Source organism: Herpailurus yagouaroundi, unplaced genomic scaffold (assembly GCF_014898765.1).
Source record: "Herpailurus yagouaroundi ecotype Mexico unplaced genomic scaffold, PumYag 164, whole genome shotgun sequence".
Classification (NCBI taxonomy): Eukaryota; Metazoa; Chordata; class Mammalia; order Carnivora; family Felidae; genus Herpailurus; species Herpailurus yagouaroundi.
The window spans coordinates 12,242,935-12,262,609 of record NW_024412405.1 but is presented as its reverse complement, the minus strand read 5'-3'; the positions used below and the strand labels follow the sequence as shown (position 1 = coordinate 12,262,609).

At 38.3% G+C, this 19,675-nt stretch overlaps 1 protein-coding gene across 1 annotated transcript in view; it reads left to right on the top strand.

The window, feature by feature from the left end:
• Window positions 1-19,675, top strand: part of TM9SF2 (transmembrane 9 superfamily member 2) — a 66,597-nt gene that overhangs the window by 14,735 nt on the left and 32,187 nt on the right. The window contains exons 2-4 of the mRNA XM_040487164.1: window positions 4,847-4,914; window positions 8,693-8,786; window positions 15,245-15,372. Of these exons, the coding sequence (XP_040343098.1) occupies window positions 4,847-4,914; window positions 8,693-8,786; window positions 15,245-15,372 (290 nt within the window). The remainder of the gene's footprint in view (window positions 1-4,846; window positions 4,915-8,692; window positions 8,787-15,244; window positions 15,373-19,675) is intronic.

The following is a 19,675-nucleotide window of genomic DNA, read 5'->3' as shown; positions in this document are numbered from 1 at the left end:
TATAATCCTGTAGCCAAAAGATGTGTCATGAAACTTCAGAGTGAACGTCATAGGCTAAGCAAAAATTCTTGTCTCATCCATTGAGTAGAAATGGAAGAAAATTTTACCCTAAATTTATATGCCTTTGGACAGTGTCCTGAAATTTTTCACATGGCAACAGCTCTTTGGACCCTATGCCCAATTTTGGGTTCTCTAAGATGTTAATTTATGGAATATCGAAAAATAGCTAGAAAGCAGAGCTCAAAGGTTGTCCAGTCCAGTGTGCAGACTGCTTTTATAGGGCCCTTGAGCTAAGAATTGCATTTATATTTTTAAGTGATTGGAAAAATTTGAAAGAATAATATTTAGTGATGAATGAAAATTACATGACAATCGAATTTCAGTGCCCATAAATAAAATTTCATTGGGCTACAGCCGCACTCATTTCACCTGTGTAACATCTGTGGCTGCTTTCATGCTGTACATTGGCAGAGACTGTAAACTTCAAAGCCTAAAGTGATTACTCTCTGGCCCTTTAAGAAGTTTACTGATCTTGGGGGCATCTGGGTGGCTCAGCTGGTTAAGCATCTGATTTCAGCTCAGGTCATGGTCTCGTGGTCAGGAGTTCGAGCCCCCCCCCCCCCCGCATCAGGCTCTGTGCTGGCAGCTCAGCGCCTGGAGCTTGCTTCGGATTCTGTTTCCCTCTCTCTAACCCTCCCCTACTCACACTCTGTCTCTATCTCAAAGAATGAATAAACATTAAAAAAAAAAAAAAGTTTGCTGATCTCTAGGATAGACTAACAACTTTAGAGTTAATTTTTAGGCAAAGAAAAGATTGTAGTGATTAGAGTAAAAAATAATAAGTATATAAAAAGCGCATATAAATGTTACTAAGCAGCATTTCTTTATGTCACTGTGCTTTCTGGTACAGAAGCCATTAGCCTCCTATGACTTTTCAAACATAATTAAACAATTCAGTCCTTTAACCCTGCTAACCACATTTTAAGTGACAAATGGCCATGTGTGTATTTGACAGTGCAGATAAGAATATTTCCACCATTGGGGCGTCTGGGTGGCTCAGTAGGTTAAGCGTTCAACTCTTGATTTTGGCTCAGGTCACAATCTCATGGTAGTGAGATTGAGCCCTGAGTAGTGCTCCATGCTGACAGTGTGGAGCCTGCTTAGGATTTTCTCTCTCCCCTCTCCCTCTCTGCCCCTTCCCTGCTCTTTCTCAAATAAAATAAACTTAAAAAGAAAATAGTAAAGTTAAAAAAAAAAAAGAATATTTCCATCCTTCTTTAAAGTCCTGTTGGGCATTGCTGCATAATAGTGACTACTTAGTATTTTGTACCAAGTACTGCTCTGGAATCTTCTTAAAACAGCTTGAAGCAGGAGTTATTATTACTTCCATTCTACAAATGAGAAAACTGAGTTAAGTGAAGAAACTTACCCAGGATCACATAGCTAGTAAATGTCATTTTCAGGATTTAAACTCAGGCAGCGTAGCTTCAAAGTCCCTGCTGTCGATCACTTTGTACTGAATGAAGTTGAAAGTAAGGAATAGGTTTAATTGTGGCACAAGGGATTCAACTTCCGTGGTGAAAATGTGGCTCTACAGATTTTGAAACTGAAAACCTAGAAAGTTCTATAGAATATAATAGCTGCGTTTCTTCCTAAAAAGAAATCTAGAAATGTGAACTGGATTAGCTTTTTAGGGATCTTTCAGTCTTCATTAAGATACATTAAATAGAATGCTTAGATTCTCAAGTATCATCATAGCAGTGTTGATCTCTTATAATTAGTGAAAATTATTTGGGCAGAGTAAGCCATCAACTGGGAAATTTGCCTTCACAACAGTCAGGTTTAGGTATATTTGTGATAATTATTCAAGCATTCTGTAATGCTTAAATGTCATGTCCCATTATCTTCTTAGCTAAAATTTAAACCAATGATAAAGAATGTTTTATGCAAGGACACACAGTTAAATTTTTTGTGTATGTTTGAGACAGTGTTGCCATTGAGTAATTTCATTTCCTTATAATTTTAGGGATTGAATATGATACTGTTTTCACTACTATACACAAAGACTAATGTTTTATCTTTCATTGTATATTAGGAATATCGGGTAAGCATTTATTTTGGCAAAAGAGCAGTGTAGTTTAGGCATTTCCTATTCTGAATATCATTAAATTCATTTGCTTTTATTCACTTAACAAATATATAGCACTTCATGTTTTAGGCACTGTTTTTAAGTACTTTATAAATGTTAACTCATTTAATCCTCATACCTCTATGAGGTAAATACTGTATCCCCATTTTGCAGATAAGGAAACTGAGATGTTAAATAACTTGACCAAATAGTAAGTGCTGGGATTTGAACCCAGGCAAACTGGCCCTAGAGCTGTATCCTTTGCTTTTCCAGTGGCAGTGTATTATTTGTACAAACTACATCAAACATCTTGTCTCACCTTTGGGATATTAACAAGTATAGAGGACTGCTTAGCAGTACCAGTGAACAAGATCAAAGTGACAAATGTGGCTTTATGCCGTTCCAGGCAGCCCCATGATTAGAGTCCAGAGACAGCCATAGCAGTCTAACTCTATTAATATACTTATCCAAGGTAAACAGCTCCTATGTAAATGTTTTTGGTTAGCACGTAAAGCACTTCAGGGCCTAAATTACTTACTGGCTTCTTCAACTTCAACTAAAGAATTCTGTCATGAATTGCAGTGAGCCCCTATTGAGAGTGGATATGTATTTTGGGTTCTGCAGAACTTCAAATATATCTTGGAGACATTTGGGGAGCTTCAGTAGGAAGTATGGCTTGGGCAAAAGGCATGAACAGACAGTTTCAAAGAAGACATCTAGACGGCTAACAGACACATGGAAAGATGCCCAATATCACTCATCCTCAGAGAAATACAAATCAAAACCACAATGAGATACCACCTTATACCTGTCAGAATGGTTAAAACTAACAACTCTGGAAACAACAGATGTTGGCAAGGATGTGGAGAAAGGGGGACACTTTTGCACTGCTGGTGGGAAGGCAAACTGGTGTAGCCACTCTGGAAAACAGTGTGGGGATTCATCAAAAAATTAAAAATAGAGCTGCCCTATGACCCAGGAATTGCACTATTAGGTATTTATCCAAAGGATACAAAAATGCTGCTTTGAAGGGGCACATGCACCCCAATGTTTATAACAGTGCTATCGACAATAGCCAAAGTATGGAAAGAACCCAAATGTCCATCAACTGATGAATGGATAAAGAAGAGGTGGGGTGCCTGGGTGGCTCAGTTGGTTAAGTATCTGACTTTGGCTCAGGTCACGATTTCATGGTTTGGGAGTTCGAGCCCCACTTCGGGCTCTGCTGTCAGTGCAGAGTCCACTTCAGATCCTGTTTCTCTCTCTCTCTCTCTCTTCCTCTCTCTTACAAAAGTAAACATTAAAAAAAAAAAAAGAGGCTTGGTATATATATATATGTATAATACACACACACACACACACAATGGAATATTACTTGGCAATCAAAAAGAATGAAATCTTGCCATTTGCAACAACATGGATGGAACTAGAATATATTACGCTAAGCAAAATAAGTCAGTCAGAGAAAGATAAGTATCATACGATTTTACTCATGTGGAATTTAAGAAACAAAACAGGTGAACATAGGGGAAGGGAAGGAAAAATAAGATAAAAACAAAGAGGGAGGCAAACCAGAAGAGACTCTTTTTTTTTTTTAATAACTTTTTAAAGTTTATTTTATTTATTTTGAGAGAGAGAGAGAGAGAGAGAGCACAGCAGGGACAGAGAGAGGGAAATAGAATCCCAAGCAGGCTCTGCACTGTCAGTGCGGAGCCTGTTGTGGAGCTCGAATTCACCAACCATGAGATCATGACCTGAGTCTGAGCTGAAACCAGGAGTCGAACGCTTAACTGACTGAGCCACCCAGGCACCCCCAGAAGAAACTCTTAAGTACAGAGGATAAACTGAGGGTTGCTGGAGGCGTGTTGGGTGGGGCTATGGGCTAAATGGGTGACAGGCTTTGAGGAGGGCACTTGTTGGGATGAGCACTGGGTGTTGTATGTAGTGATGAATCACTAAATTCTACTCCTGAAACCATTATTACACTATATGTTAACTGACTTGAATTTAAATAAAATTTTAAAAATAAATTGGAAAAAAAAAAAGCTGAACTATAAAAAATAAATAAATAAAAGGAAGTATGGCTTTAAATTAGCCTGTATTTCCTAGGAAGGTGATATAACTTTTCTCCTCTTTCCCCATTGTGGAACTTGATTTGGTCTTTGTGAATTTCTTCACTGTTGTTACCTTTGTAGTTAAGCACTCTCCAATTGAATCAGAGCAGTCCTCCAAAGTTAAATCATCTTTCCATTGTCTATCTCCTGTCTGTTTAAGAGCAGTGGTTGTATTTCTAGTATAGTTGATCTAGAAATTTCTTCTGACTTGGAAGCATTTCTTGACTGCTATGAGAATGTTTAAGAAAAAGTTGTTTAAAAATAAAAATTATTTTTGTTCTGCAGAATGAAATATTGATTTTGAAAAACAGACTTTTAAGAATGGCATCTATATTGACATGATGAATGATTTAAATATCTTAATTTTTAAGAAATTTTATAACTTAAAAAACATTTAGAAATTATTGGAGACATTTTCAACTATGAAAATATTTTGTTGTAATTTAACTGTATATAAGCCCACTTAGTGAATGGATTTATGAGAGAAATGTTTAAATATCATCAAGTTTTAATTTCAAACACGTCAAATTATTTTTCAGTTCTAAACATGACTTAAGTTTTGATCTCCAGTTTATATTCTAATTCTGTGTTTCCTCATTTTCAGGCTGAAATAGAACTATTCGTGAACAGGCTTGATTCAGTGGAATCTGTTCTTCCTTATGAGTACACAGCGTAAGTTTTTTAGCTTGATTTTTATATAAAATTGCATGTAACTCGGGTTGCCTGGTTAGCTCTGTTGAGTGTCAGTCAGTTGAGTGTCCGTTGAGTGTCCAACTCTTGATTTTGGCCCAGGTCATGATCCCAGGGTCATGGGATCGAGCCCAGCATTGGGCTCCATTCTGAGCATGGATCCTGCTTAAGATTCTCTAAAATAAAAAAATAAAATTGTATACGACTTATCAGAATTTTGTACTTTTAGAATTTTATTTTCTCCATAGTTATGGATAAATTTATATGTGCTTTAAAAACATAGAGGGCCTAAAAACATTTTTTAAAGGGTATTCTTTATTCCAAGGTAGGGTTAGAATGTGAAATGTGATCTTTTCAATAGAAGCACCAACTAAAACAGTGGATTTCCTTTTTTATCTCAGTGGACAAAAAGCCATTGTGTTTTCTTTAAATTTAAAAAAAAATTTTTTTTTTCAACGTTTATTTATTTTTGGAACAGAGAGAGACAGAGCATGAACGGGGGAGGGGCAGAGAGAGAGGGAGACACAGAATCAGAAACCGGCTCCAGTCTCCGAGCCATCAGCCCAGAGCCTGACGCGGGGCTCGAACTCACGGACCACAAGATTGTGACCTGGCTGAAGTCGGACGCTTAACCGACTGCGCCACCCAGGCGCCCCTTTAAATTTTTTAATTATAGGGGCACCTGGGTAGCTTAGTCACTTAAGTGTCCAACTTTTTTTTTTTTTTTTAATGTTTTTAAGAGAGAGAGCAATCCAGAGAATGAGTCAGGGAGAAGCAGAGAGAGAGTGGGAGACACAGAATCAGAAGCAGGTTCCAGGCTCCATACTGTCAACACAGAGTCCGACGCAGGGCTCGAACTCAGTAACATGAGCTGAAGTCTGATGCCCAACCTACAGAGCCACCTACGTGCCCCATGAGTGTCCAACTCTTGATTTCAGCTCAGGTCATGATCTTATGGTGGTGAAATTGAGCCCTGAGTTGGGCTTAGTGCTGATAGTACAGAGCCTACTTGGGATTCTTGATCTTCCTCTCCCTCTCTGCCACCCATCCCCCAATAAATAAATAAACATAAAAAAATAGATTTTTTAATTATAAAAATACTCAAAACATTTTTAAGTTTATGTATTTATTTTCAGAGAAAGAGTGCATGTGTATGCCTTGTGAGCAAGCAGGGGAGGAGCAGAGAGAGGGGTAGAGAGAATCCCAACAGGCTCCGCACCGTCAGCCCAGAGCCTAACAGAGGCTCAATCCCACCAACCGTGAGATACTGACCTGAGCAGAAATCAAGAGCCCGAAGCTTAACTGACTGAGCCACTCAGGTGCCCCCAAACTCCACATAATTTTAAACAAAATTCTTTTTTTTGTTGTTTTTATTTATTTTTTTTTTAATTTTTTTTTCAATGTTTATTTATTTTTGGGACAGAGAGAGACCGAGCATGAACGGGGGAGGGGCAGAGAGAGAGGGAGACACAGAATTGGAAACAGGCTCCAGACTCTGAGCCATCAGCCCAGAGCGTGACGCGGGGCTCGAACTCACGGACCGCGAGATCGTGACCTGGCTGAAGTCGGACGCTTAACCGACTGCGCCACCCAGGCGCCCCTTTTTTTTGTTTTTAAATGCTTATTTTTGAGAGAGACACACACAGGGCGAGCAGGAGAGGGACAGAGAGAGAAAGAGACAGAATCTGAAGCAGGCTCCAGGCTCTGAGCTGTCAGCACAGAGCCTGATGTGGGGCTCAAACTTATCAATGGTGAGATCATGACCTGAGCTGATGTCAGACGCTCAACCAACTGAGCCACCCAGGTGCCCCTTAACAAAATTCTTATGTCCTTCATAATCAATCCCCAGAAATAATTGCTTTGTTTTCTGCTCCTCCTACATTTTTTTCTCTGCATATTCTAATGTACCTAACCACATCTATACATTTTTGTTTTAAACAAAAGTAGTTTTGCACCTTGTTTTTCTCATCTAATCTTTTCACGTTAATACACAGCCATAGCTACCCCAGTCTTTTTCGTAGTTGTTTATGCTTTTTTTGTTCTTTTTTTTTGTTTTGTTTTTTTGGTTTTTTTTTTTAACGTTTATTTATTTTTGAGACAGAGAGAGACAGAGCATGAACGGGGCAGGGGCAGAGAGAGAGGGAGACACAGAATTGGAAGCAGGCTCCAGGCTCTGAGCCATCAGCCCAGAGCCCGACACGGGGCTCGAGCTCACGGACGGGGAGATCGTGATCTGAGCTGAAGTCGGACGCCCAACTGACTGAGCCACCCAGGCGCCCCTTGTTTTGTTTTTTAAAGTAAGCTCTCACCCAGTGTGGGGCCTGAACTCATGACCCTGAGATCAAGAGTTGCATGCCCTACCAACTGAGCCAGCCAGGCACCCCTGTTTGTTGTTTCATTGTAGAGGTTGTGTATAATTTGTTCCACTATATCTCTGTTTTAGAACATTTTATTATTTTAACTTTTTTGATATTATAAAAAATTTTTTGTGTATATATAACCTTTATTCATTTGATCACGATATACCCTATTGAGTATAAAACGGTTCCTAAATTTTATCTGGCTTCTAAATTTTTGTTGTATTTAAGAGGTTTAAAAGAAAATATGTGCTTACTATAGAAAAAAAGCACACACCAAAAAGTGAGACTATCCTATTAGAATCCAGATGCCTAACTACGTATTAGAAGGAAGTACAACATTCATAAATGGATGGACTGTTATTTATGTAACTATTGGAGACGAGACCTAAATGCTCTTTTCAGTTTTTGTTTCTTTTGTTAAATAAACAAACATATTTCCTGAAATCTTTGTGAGATGTATCAGGGAAAATTCAGTGGATCTCTTACGTCCACTACATGGAAAGTCTTCATTTGAGGACTTCCTGGCCCCAGTTTTGTGGGTTTGTTTTTTTTTTAAGATTTTTAAGTAATCTGTACGCCCAATGTGGGCTCAAACTCACAACGCCAAGATCCAGAGTTGCATGCTCCACCAACTGAGGCAGCGAGGCGCCCCCAACCAGCCTGTTTTTTATCACCGAAGATTCATCTTTGTTTTGGGAATCTAATCTGTAGCCATCACTGCATGGGTCCTGAGTGCTCCTATATCATTCCAGAATGAACACAAGAACTGTCCTTTAATTTTCTATAGCAAAGCTGAAATTTGACTGTAATGTTTAAAGCAAATTATTTTGAAACCTGGTTAATAATACAAGGGAATTACAGAGAACCTTATAGCTGACTGATTATGGCTGCTTCACAATTCTCTGCTCTCTAGGGTCTGTCTTGCCATGCTTCTCATGTTGGGATGTGTTAGGCATTGTATAGGGATGAGGCATAAACCCAGGGAACTTTGACATATCTTCCTGAAATGTTATTATTAATTAAAGCTTTGGATTAGAAAGTTAGAACAAAAGGAGATAAGTTAATGGAAAATTTGCTTGAAGAAGAAAGATACCAGTTTTATCATTGGAATGAACAAAAATAAGTATATCGTGTTAACTTTTTAAATTCTGTAATTTACATCTTCATAAAAGATATTTAGACATCAAAGTTTTCTCGGGCATAATTTTCTGACGTTTTGCTTTTTTGCTTTGGGGAGATGTACATGGAACTTGGAGTGTGAATATATTTCTTATTCAACTACTAGAGCTACTGGAATGATCAGTACTTAATTTCTGCCCTCTAGATTGAGATAGGGGCTTGATATGTCATTGTTTCCTTTTATGTGTAAAAGCTTAAATACTTCCCCCCCCCCCCCCCAGGTTTGATTTTTGCCAAGCATCAGAAGGAAAACGCCCATCTGAAAATCTTGGTCAGGTGTTATTTGGGGAAAGAATTGAACCTTCACCATATAAGGTTGGTATTCAGTGTGACATAGAGGTCATTTAGTTGTTCCTTTCTTTCTCATTCATTCTTTTTTCTTTATTTTTTCCTTACAGAAAAGCCTAAGATAACTTAGCTGTTACATCTAAAGAGGATTTCATTTCTCTTTTAGCTCTGGGAATAATTATTTAATGTTACGGTTTAGAAGGATCCCTCTCCTAATGATATGTCACGGATAAATTTGTCTTAAACATTCATATATCAGTTTTTTTTTTTAATTTTTTTAACATTTATTTATTTTTGAGAGACAGAAAGAGACAGAGCATGAGCGGGGGAGGGGCAGAGAGAGAGAAGGAGACCCAGAATCTGAAGCAGGCTGCAGACTCTGAGCAAGCTGTCAGCACAGAGCCTGATGCAGGGCTTAAACCCACAAACTGCGAGATCATGACCTGAGCCGAAGTCAGATGCTCAACCGACTGAGCCATCCAGGCCCCCCTCATATATCAGTATTCTAAATGATAAGTTGGTGGCCTAAAGGATAGGACTCAAGACGCTCTTCCTTATGTTACAGAGGGACCAGAAACCCAGGCCTCCGTCATGAAAAGTTGCCGCAGCTGCTCCACATCTCCTTCTCGCTCTTTGGGAGTATTCATACATATTTACCTACTCTCTCCTAGCAAGTATAGCACTACTTGGGTTCCCCCATTGGGGGTTTTGGGAAGCTAACCTTTCTCTTTTGACCATTGAAAGTATATTTGGAATGTTCTCGGTATATTTTTAGAAACCAAACTAAGCACAATATAAGATACTGTCTTCAATGTATGTACTCCATCATCACCCAGAATTACTCCTTTTTTTTTTTAGTTTATTAAAAAAAATTTTTTTAATGTTTATTTTTGAGAGAGAGAGAGAGTGGGGGAGGGGCAGAGGGAGGGTGAGACACAGAATCTGAAGCAGGCCTCAGGCTCTGAGCCGTCAGCACAGAGCCGGACACAGCGCTCAAACCCACAAACCACAAAATCATGACCTGAGCTGAAGTCAGATGCTTAACTGACTAAGCCACCTAGGCACTCCTATTTATTTATTTTGAGAGAGACAGAGAGAGTGCAAATCAGGGAGAGGCAGGGAGAGAGGGAGAGGGAGAAGAGGGGAGAGAGAGAGAGAGAGAGAGAGAAAGAAAGAGAATCCCAAGCAGTCCCCACACTGTCAGGACAGAGCCCGATGTGGGGCTTGATCCCATGACTGTGAGATCATGACCTGATCCGAAATCAAGAGTTGGATATTCAACTAACTGAGCCACCCAGGCTCTCCCTGGAATTATCTTTTAAATCTGTAAACACTTAAGCCTATTTTTCTTCCATGTTGTGCAGTACCCTGTTCATTTTACATCTTTTCCCCCTGCTACACAAAGAATGATGCTCACTCTCTTTTAGAAAAATTAAACTAGTTTATCATAACAATGTATCACCATATAAAAACTTAAATGATGCAGAATAATATGAAATGAAAAGTAAGTCTTTCTCCCCCTACCCCCAGTTTTACATCAGTTTCTTTTTTTTTAATTAAAAAAAATTGTTTTTTTAACGTTTATTCATTTTTGAGAGACAGAGACAGAGCATGAGTGGGGAAGGGGCAGAGAGAGAGGAAGACACAGAATCTGAAGCAGGCTCCAGGCTCAGAGCTGTCAGCACAGAGCCCGACGTGGGGCTCGAACTCAGGAACCGTGAGATCATGACCTGAGCCGAAGTCAGATGCTCAACCGACTGAGCCACCCAGGCGCCCCATTACATCACAGTTTCTTATTAATCTTTCCTGAAATTTCCCATGTACTTACAACCATATATAAATAAAATTAGACTTGACTTGTTTATGATTTAACATATTATTCTGCACTGTGAATTTTTCCTTTAAGTCTCTACTTGGACATCTCTCTGTATTCATTTTAATTGCTGTAACTTGACTCCAGGTTTTATTCCCCAGGCTAATTCCTCTCTCAGTGTCTCATCCTTGTCTTCTACGACTTAGACCCTATGGTTAGCTGCCTTCTCTGCTTCTCACTAAGCACTGCCATCTATTTTCTTTGGCACTTCATTGCGCTGAGCATCTGTCCAGCAAATCCCCAAACCTAGAGTTGTCCCACTACCCACCTAATCCCCTCTAACACTACACTACACTGGGGAAAAGACGCATAATTGTGCAAGTTTAGTCCACATAAGTATACGATTTTACAGTTTTCAACCATAAGTCCTCTTAAAATAATTATAATTTTAAAATTTCTACCCTGAAGATGCCCGTAGTTTAAAATTTTTTCAAAGACAGATTTGAAGGCATATGGGATGAGGCCACTGGGAAGGAAGGAGCTCAAAGTATATGGACATGGGTATTACTGTGCCGGGCAAGCATATTAATTGTGTATCATCTTAATTGTGTATCACTCCCTGATGTGATATTTTGAAAGATTACTTTGGAAGTTATTGTACTGTTTTTATAGTAGAGGGGGATTTTCAGGCATATTTATTAAATTATACAATCAACTTAAGATATTCCTGTGGTGCCTCAGCCCCATCATTCTGTTTAGTTATGCCTTTGCCTTGAGAAATAATGGAAGGAAAGAGCATCAATAACATCGTCAGTGAACTTGAGGGACAGCAGGAGTTTCTTGCAGTAAACAGCTCATAGCAGGTTGCAGATAAACAGAGGAAAGGCCAGTAAAATATTCAAACCCCGGAAGAAGTTTGTCCCTTTGGGGAAGAATTTAAGGGCAAATTCTGCCCATGGTAGGTTCCCTCCAGGATATATTTATTTACAGGAAAAGACAGCGTTGCTTATGCAAAGGACCCTTCTTCTAGGCCTAGTACTTTGCACATTTAATTTTGAACCAGGAGTTGAGGTAAAATAGAACAGGGGTGCTTTAAAATGGAGAGACGTGCATCTCACATTTTGTATGAGTTTCCTAGGAGTTTTTAGGATCAAGATTTGTGCTAAAACAAAATCTTTAAGTCCCCCAAGCTTAAAGAGACAGAGTAGGCATTTCTTAAGACTAAGGCATAGGTAAACAGAAACATGGGGATAAGAGATTAGATTTTCGGGGCGCCTGGGTGGCTCAGTTGGTTGAGCGTCCGACTTCGGCTCAGGTCACGATCTCGCGGTCCGTGAGTTCGAGCCCCGCGTCGGGCTCTGGGCTGATGGCTCGGAGCCTGGAGCCTGTTTCCATTCTGTGTCTCCCTCTCTCTCTGCCCCTCCCCAGTTCATGCTCTGTCTCTGTCTCAAAAAAACGTTAAAAAAAAAATTAAAAAAAAAAAAAGATTAGATTTTCATTCAAGTCAGCCATAAATGCAATGACTCATATTTTTCAGTATTGATTCAGTATTCTTTGTCCTTTATTTTCATAGAATTTTGCCTTATTTTTTAACGTTTATTTTTGAGAGAGAGAGAGAGAGAGAGAGAGAGAGAGAGAGAGAGAGAACAAGTCGGGGAGGAGCAGAGAGAGAGGGAGACCCAGAATCTGAAGCAGGCTCCAGGTTCTGAGAGCTGTTAGCACAGAGCCTGGCATGGGGCTCAAACTCACAAACTGTGAGATCATGAGCTGAGCCAAACTCCGATGCTTAACCACCTGAGCCACCCAGGCACCTCTTATTTTGCCTTATTTTAGATCTGCAGCAAAAACAATGGTAACAACCAGCAACAAAACAAAACCTCAAATCTGCTTTGCTGTCTTTTATCTATGACTGCTGTTGAGGTCAGGAAAACAAGATTGTGTGTGTTATGTGAAGCTGGAGCCACATTCTCAGGGTCATAGACTCATCCCAGATCTAACCAGTCATCCATATTCATTTGCTCAGTTAGTATGTTCGTGCCAGGCACTGTGGTAGGTATGGCATGCAGCAGTGATCGGAGACAAAAATCTCTGTCCTCATGGACCTTATATTCTGATGAGGAGAAGGAAACAAAATGAATTACTAAAGTACATACTGTGTCCATTGCTGATGGAAAAACTATCAAAAATAAGTCAGGGAAGGTGAATGAAGAATTGGCAATTTTAAATGGGCCAGCAGAAGTCTTGCTGAGTGAGAAGGTAACATTCGAGCAAAAGACCTGAGGCAAGTAAAGGAGTGAACCATGTGAATATCTGGGGGAATGTTCTCTGTGAAGATAGCAGCACATGCACCCGTTCTAAGATGTGAGCTTGCCTGGTGGGCTGAAGGTACAGAAATAGTTGGTGTGACTTGAGCGAGTGAGCAAGATAGAGAATAGCAGGGAATGAGGGCAGAGAAACAATGGGACCATATCACATAGGAACTCCTAGGCCACTGTAAAGACTTTGGCTTGTATATCTGAGCAAGATGGTTAACACTGAAGGATATTGAGTAGGCTTAAATTTTAACAGGATCACTAGGGCTGCGGTGTTGAGGAGGACCATGGGAGAGCAAGGAGAGAAGCCAGGAGACTGGTTAGGAGGCTGACACAATCGTAGAGATATGTATGACCCGATAATAGCTCAGACCATGGAGTATAGGAGTAGGTGTTGTGTTGTCAGAATCTCAAAAGCTGGCTACATTTTGAAGGTGGGGTCAGTACAACAGAATTTGCTAAGGGATGGCATGTGGGGTGTGGATTTCCTGTTTTCTAGAATGGGACAGTCTGGGAAGAGCAGGTTTGGGGGGAATGGGAAATTAGGCATCTAAATAGAGATGTAAACACTTCAATATATGTGTCTGGCATTGGAGGAGGTGAGGTTCAGCCTAGATATATACATTTGAAAATCATCATTGGTGTAAAAATCAGTGTATCAGGAACTCATGAGATCCCCAAGGGGGTGTGGGTATAGATAATGAAGAGGAGCATTCCAAGGATTGAGCCTTGGGGCACTTGGTGTTACTAGGTGAGGAAGATGAGAAGGATTCAGCAAAAGAGACTACCTCAAAGGTGGGAGGATTACATGAGTTAATAAATGCTTATTTTGATGATTAAGCATCCTCTCTAGTTTTACTATTTTCCTTCACAGTTGAACACAGAGTTGACTTGCCTAAACCCAGTAAGCACTGGATTTAGGTGTAAGATTTGCCACTTTTAGTATAACTAGCAGTGTCTATGCTGAATGTAAATTTGACACTTACCCTCTAATTCCTTAGTATGTATACTTCTTTTTTTTCATTTTCCTCCCTTTAAAAAGGAACTTACAAGGTGTGTATAAGGTTAAGAATATTAGATAATTGCACAAACATTGCTACATTTACAGAAGTAGCAATGTAGACAAAACTTAATTCTTAGCTGACAGGTGGCAGCAGTGGGCTGCGCTTGAAGCTCTCCTCTGCCAGCTCATGCACAAAAACTGGTTTAGGTGTTTTAATCATGTGCAAAGGATTGAACTGCTTAAAAGTGAAACATATGCAAGGTTTTTTGTTTTTTTGTTTTTTTTAACTCCATGTAATAAAGTTTGAGTTTATTGAATGGTATACAATTGCAGACTATATATAGTTTAATAAATTACAGCCTTTAGAAAACTAGGGAATACTTTTTTTTTAATTTTTTAATGTTTATTATTCTTAAGAGAAAGAGACAGTGCAAGCGGGGGAGGGGCAGAGAGAAAGAGAGACACAGAATCTGAAAGGCTCCAGGCTCTGAGCTGTCAGCACAGAGCCTGACATGGGGCTCGAACCCACGAGCCGTGAGATCATGACCTGAGCCCAAGTCAGAGGCTTAACCGATCGAGCCACCCAGGTGCCCCAGAAATACGTTTTTAAAATGAAGACATAAGTGGATCTTGATAAAGTAAACTTAATTATGCAGTATTTTATGAATACCATTATTTTTACACATGAAATAAGTCCTAGGCTCCAAAATTGGAGGACTCCTTAGTGTTTTAACTTTTAAATTATTAATTTTTGTTTAAACCTTATTTGTTTCAATTTTATTTAAATAAGATCATGAAAATTGACAGTCTTTTCAAATGTGTGTAAAAAGAGTAGCACATTTACCCTGAGTTTTAGACATCCAAATTTGACTTTTTCTTGTGTCATCACAGTCTGTTACTTACTGCTGAATCTCTATTACCTGGCTCATAGGGGGCACTTAACAAACATCCATCAAATGAATATATGGGCATAAAAACTTGTCTGCTTATTACTAGAAAGCCTTCAACTCCATCATTTCAAAACATCAGAGGCCATTACTATAGAAGAACTGATTTCCATTTTGTGCTACATGTGTTTTTTTCCCCTTTTAAGGTTCGTTTACATTTAAAAGGTGAGTGGATTCAAATTATCGAAAATAAAAATAAAAACTGTTACTTATCAAAAGGAAAATTGATTTAGATTTTTAGAGAAATAGATTAAAATTTAAATGTAATTGAAGTATGAGAAATTTTACAATATTATCAATATTAATGCACTGAAGTAATTTGACAAGACCAGTATTTTTACTCTGCTTATGGCATAGGTGTGAAGGACCTAGATATTTTTTAATTTGCTTTTCACTTTATTTTAATACAGTTTACATTTAATAAGGAGGAGACCTGCAAGCTTGTCTGTACAAAAACATACCATACAGAGAAAGCTGAAGACAAACAAAAATTAGAATTCTTGAAAAAAAGCATGCTACTGAATTATCAACATCACTGGTAAGACATGGAGATTTTGGACTGTTGGTATTTTCCTTTTCTAGATGAAACCTCTGTTTCGTTGACTGTATAAATTACTTCATTAACTCTATAAAATGTAGCAAATCCGTTGATTTTTTTGTTGATAGTAATAGCATGAAGTCTGACTTTTAGGTGCCAAGGATTACTAAGGTTGACAGCTTAAAGTATCATTTGTAACTGCTTAGATTACTGTAATATCTGGTACTTCTTTTGGTTCCAAGACCTGGTACCTAGAGTACTTCTTTTTTTCACATGTATTTAATAAGAACATATTCATGCTTTGGGGAAAGGACCTGGATCAGTCATCTAGAAAAATACTGTTATTTTATACTTGGAGGCCTTAAAAAAGACCATGGGAAAACAAACTTGAACGTCATTTAATGTTTGATACATAGCATCTGCTTCAAATAAAACAGTTACATTTTGAGTAACCTGTTTTTTATTTTATACACTGTGATGTTACATTAACTAGGTCTTTACCAGTTTGTGTTACAATCAAAAAGCATTTAAACCTATTTTATTTTTGCTTCTAAAGTAGTTAACTCAAAAAAAGAATGTAGTATTGACTCTATACATAATTCAAATGTAGAATATTTTTAAAAGGGTCTGAAAATCCAACTTTTGAAGTATAATCATTATTCTTCAAGATAATTTTGCTGACAAATACCTTACTCTGTGTGGGGTTCTAATTTACATATGTTTTGCCTCTTCTAAAAAGTATAAGGTACTGGAGATAGTGAACAAGAAGACTGTCTTCATGTACTTCCTCTTGAATGTTTATCCTATCAGTATCTCATGCTCACTTGCCCAGTGCAAGGGAGGTTAGGAACCATTGATCTCAGTTTGCCATGCCCAGACCCTGTGGCTCAAATACTGTGGTTGGAGCCTGTCAGCCCCCTAAAAGTCCTAGAGAGGGGCAACCTTGGGTCACTTGCCCATCCGTGAGCTAGTCTGTCAGTAATTAGGGGAATTCATTCTGATTGGCCAGACCTTGATAGAATCTGTTTCAGTCTGCTAAACCAGATGGAAACAAGTTTCTCATAGCAGGACACCGTTGGAATAAGGAAGGACACTTGCCCATTACACTTGTGTCAGTTTCTTCCTCTTGTGAGCCTCAGTGCAAACAAGAACTTGAAATCTCCTCATTTCTTTGGTACTGTGAGAATACTATGTAATTGCTGAATCAGTGTAAGTTGGGTACATTTGCTTATTCATAAGTAATTGAAATTTTCCTTGGTATTTTCAGTTTGCTTCAAATTGTTAACAGCCTTCAAAATGATATCTAAGGCTCAGTTTTTAGAGTTTCATGTTTACTCTAGGAGGTGTAAACGTTTGGAGTAATAGCTACTCTATCCGTTTAGCTATTTTTTTTTAAATTTTTTTTTCAACGTTTATTTATTTTTGGGACAGAGAGAGACAGAGCATGAACGGGGGAGGGGCAGAGAGAGAGGGAGACACAGAATCGGAAACAGGCTCCAGGCTCTGAGCCATCAGCCCAGAGCCTGACGTGGGGCTCGAACTCACGGACCGCGAGATCGTGACCTGGCTGAAGTCGGACGCTTAACCGACTGCGCCACCCAGGCGCCCCTATCTGTTTAGCTATTAATAGCTACTCACTTGTTGACAGAATAAAGAATGACTTCAGGCCTATAGGTGATTTTTAGTTATTTCTTCTACCCTATGTTCTTGGAATACTGTCAAGAAGCTTGCTCCTAAAGATAATAGAAGCACCTCTTCTTCAGTAGCTTAGAAATATTAACTAATTTATGATGGAATTAACATAGGTACTCTTTGATGCTAAAATGCATAATAAAAAGAATAAACAATTTAAAATAGTTTATGAAGTTAGCATTTGATAATGAAATTGATTCAGTAATTTGTGATAGGTATATCAGTTGCAAACTTATGCTATATTCTGCCTAAAAAACTTGAAAGTTGCTGGTGATTAATCATTTTATTGTTGTATCAGAAGAGTTTATGATTTCAGGTCTGAAACTATTAGCCAAACTCTAAGCTGTATCACAAATATATCATCTGGTAATTGTGGACAATGGACTTAAGTCTTTATTATTATTTTTTTTTTTATGTTTATTTTTGAGAGAGAGAGAGAGAGACACAGAGTGAGAGTGGGGGAGGGGCAGAGAGAGAAGGAGACACAGAATCTGAATCAGGCTCCAGGCTCTGAGCTGTCAGCACAGAGCCTAATGCAGGGCTCAAATCCACAAACCGCGAGATCATGATCTGAGCCAAAGTCGGACACTTAACTGACTGAGGCATCTAGGCGCCCCTGGGCTTTAGTCTTTAAATGTTTTTTAATGTTTATTTATTTTTGCAAGAGAGAGAGAGAGCGAGCTAGGGAGGGGTGGAGAGAGAGACACCCACAGAATCTGAAGCAGGCTCCAGGCTCTGAACTGTCAGCACAGAGCCCTACACAGGGCCCAGCCCATAACCCATGAGATCTTGACCTGTGCTGAATGAAGTCCGACGCTTAACTGACTGAGCCACTCAGGTGCCCCTGGGCTTTAGTCTTTAAATCAGTACATTACACATTTGGAAAATGTTGGTTCACATTGATAATTTAGTTGAACCCTAAGTTGAGTATATTTCTGTCTTTGACTTACTTCAGAAAGTTTTTACTGTGTAACTTGATTTTCAGCATAGATACCAGAGTTGATAGAGATAAAATAGCATGAACCTTTAGAAATCTGAAAGACCTTTAAAAGTATAGTGTTATGTTATGGAATTTTATTGTGAATGTAGCACTTCTTATTAACCTTTGCACTGAGACATTTGGGGAGAGCATAATCATTTTCTATATTATGAAACAATATATATGTGTGAAAAAACACAAGCAGCATAGGAAAATATCAAGTAAAAAGTAAACATCTTCTACCACCCTCAACTTCTTTAATCCTGTTCCCCAGAGGTAGCAGTATTATTTCTCATGTGTTCCCAGATATTCTGTGCATATGCAGGCATATAACAGGAGTGTACCTGTTTAAAATAGTGCAACTGAAGTATTGTACATATTATTCTGCAAACTTGCGCATTTCTTTTCAGAAAATCTGGGCGTTTGTCATGTAAAAGCACATCTGTAGACCTGTATCTACCTTATTCTTTTCATAATTGTGTAGTATTACATTGCATGAATGAACTGTAGTTTTTTCGCCCATGACGTTTTTACCCTTACTACCTTTTAAACGATTACAATAACCGAATATTAGCTAATAAACCAACCCATTTAGAGAACAGTTAACTAAGAATAATTTCCTTGTCTAAATTGACAAATACTTTTAATTCATAATTTGGGATGTTGGAACACAATTTGAGGATTTTCTTGCCTTATTCTGTCCTGAGCTACTTCTTGATTCTTGAGACTAGTGTTTTGATAGCGCCAGGCACCGAATTCCCTTCAGCTATACTCTGCATGGTTTGTGCTTATACTTCTTGCCCAAATTTCCAGGTGTTTGTGACATTTTATTTATAAAAGTATAATTATATAACTAGGTATCACAGTACTTACGTTTTCTAGCTTTTTGGACAGAGAGGGGTCTTTGAAGGTATTTTAGTCTAGTGAGTTCTAATCCTGGATCTCAGCAAGCTAGCAGTGGGAGAATGTTTTTAAAAATTCAAAATCCTAACAGATAGTGTAAATGTACCCATGTTAAAACTATATAGAATAACTTAAATGCCAAGCTTCTTTGCTTTTCACTACAATTTTCTGAATATATTGTGATAACATGGGTTATTCTGTTCTGATGGGAAAGTCTGGGAATTTAATTTATTGGGGAAAAATTATTAGTGGATGAGGCTTCATTAATAGAAGTGTTTTATATGGAGCCCATGGAGGGTAAAGGAAAATAATGGAAAGAAGTCCTAGATGGTAAAAAAAAAAAAAAAAAAATTGGGGCCAACCTTTATCCTTTTGAATCCTTCTTTTTCACTGTGAAGATTAAAAATAAGATTTTTAGTATTTTTGGTGTTATAAATTTAAATAAGTACTACTCCCTAACTTAGCAAGGCAGTAATTGAAAATTATATTCTTTAAATTTTATTACATTTATTTCCAAGTGTTTGTTGTTCTTTTTTTAAATGCTTCCTATTACCAGGAAAAGGTTATTGTGTCAAGGCATTATGTAAATGATAAACTTAGGATGCTTGCTTTAAAAAAGCCTAAATTGCTGCTTAATTTCTCTTTTTATAGCTAGCACTGTAATTTTTATGTAGTACTTTCTCTGCGATGAAAGCATAAAGATATTATAATTAATATATTGTATATATT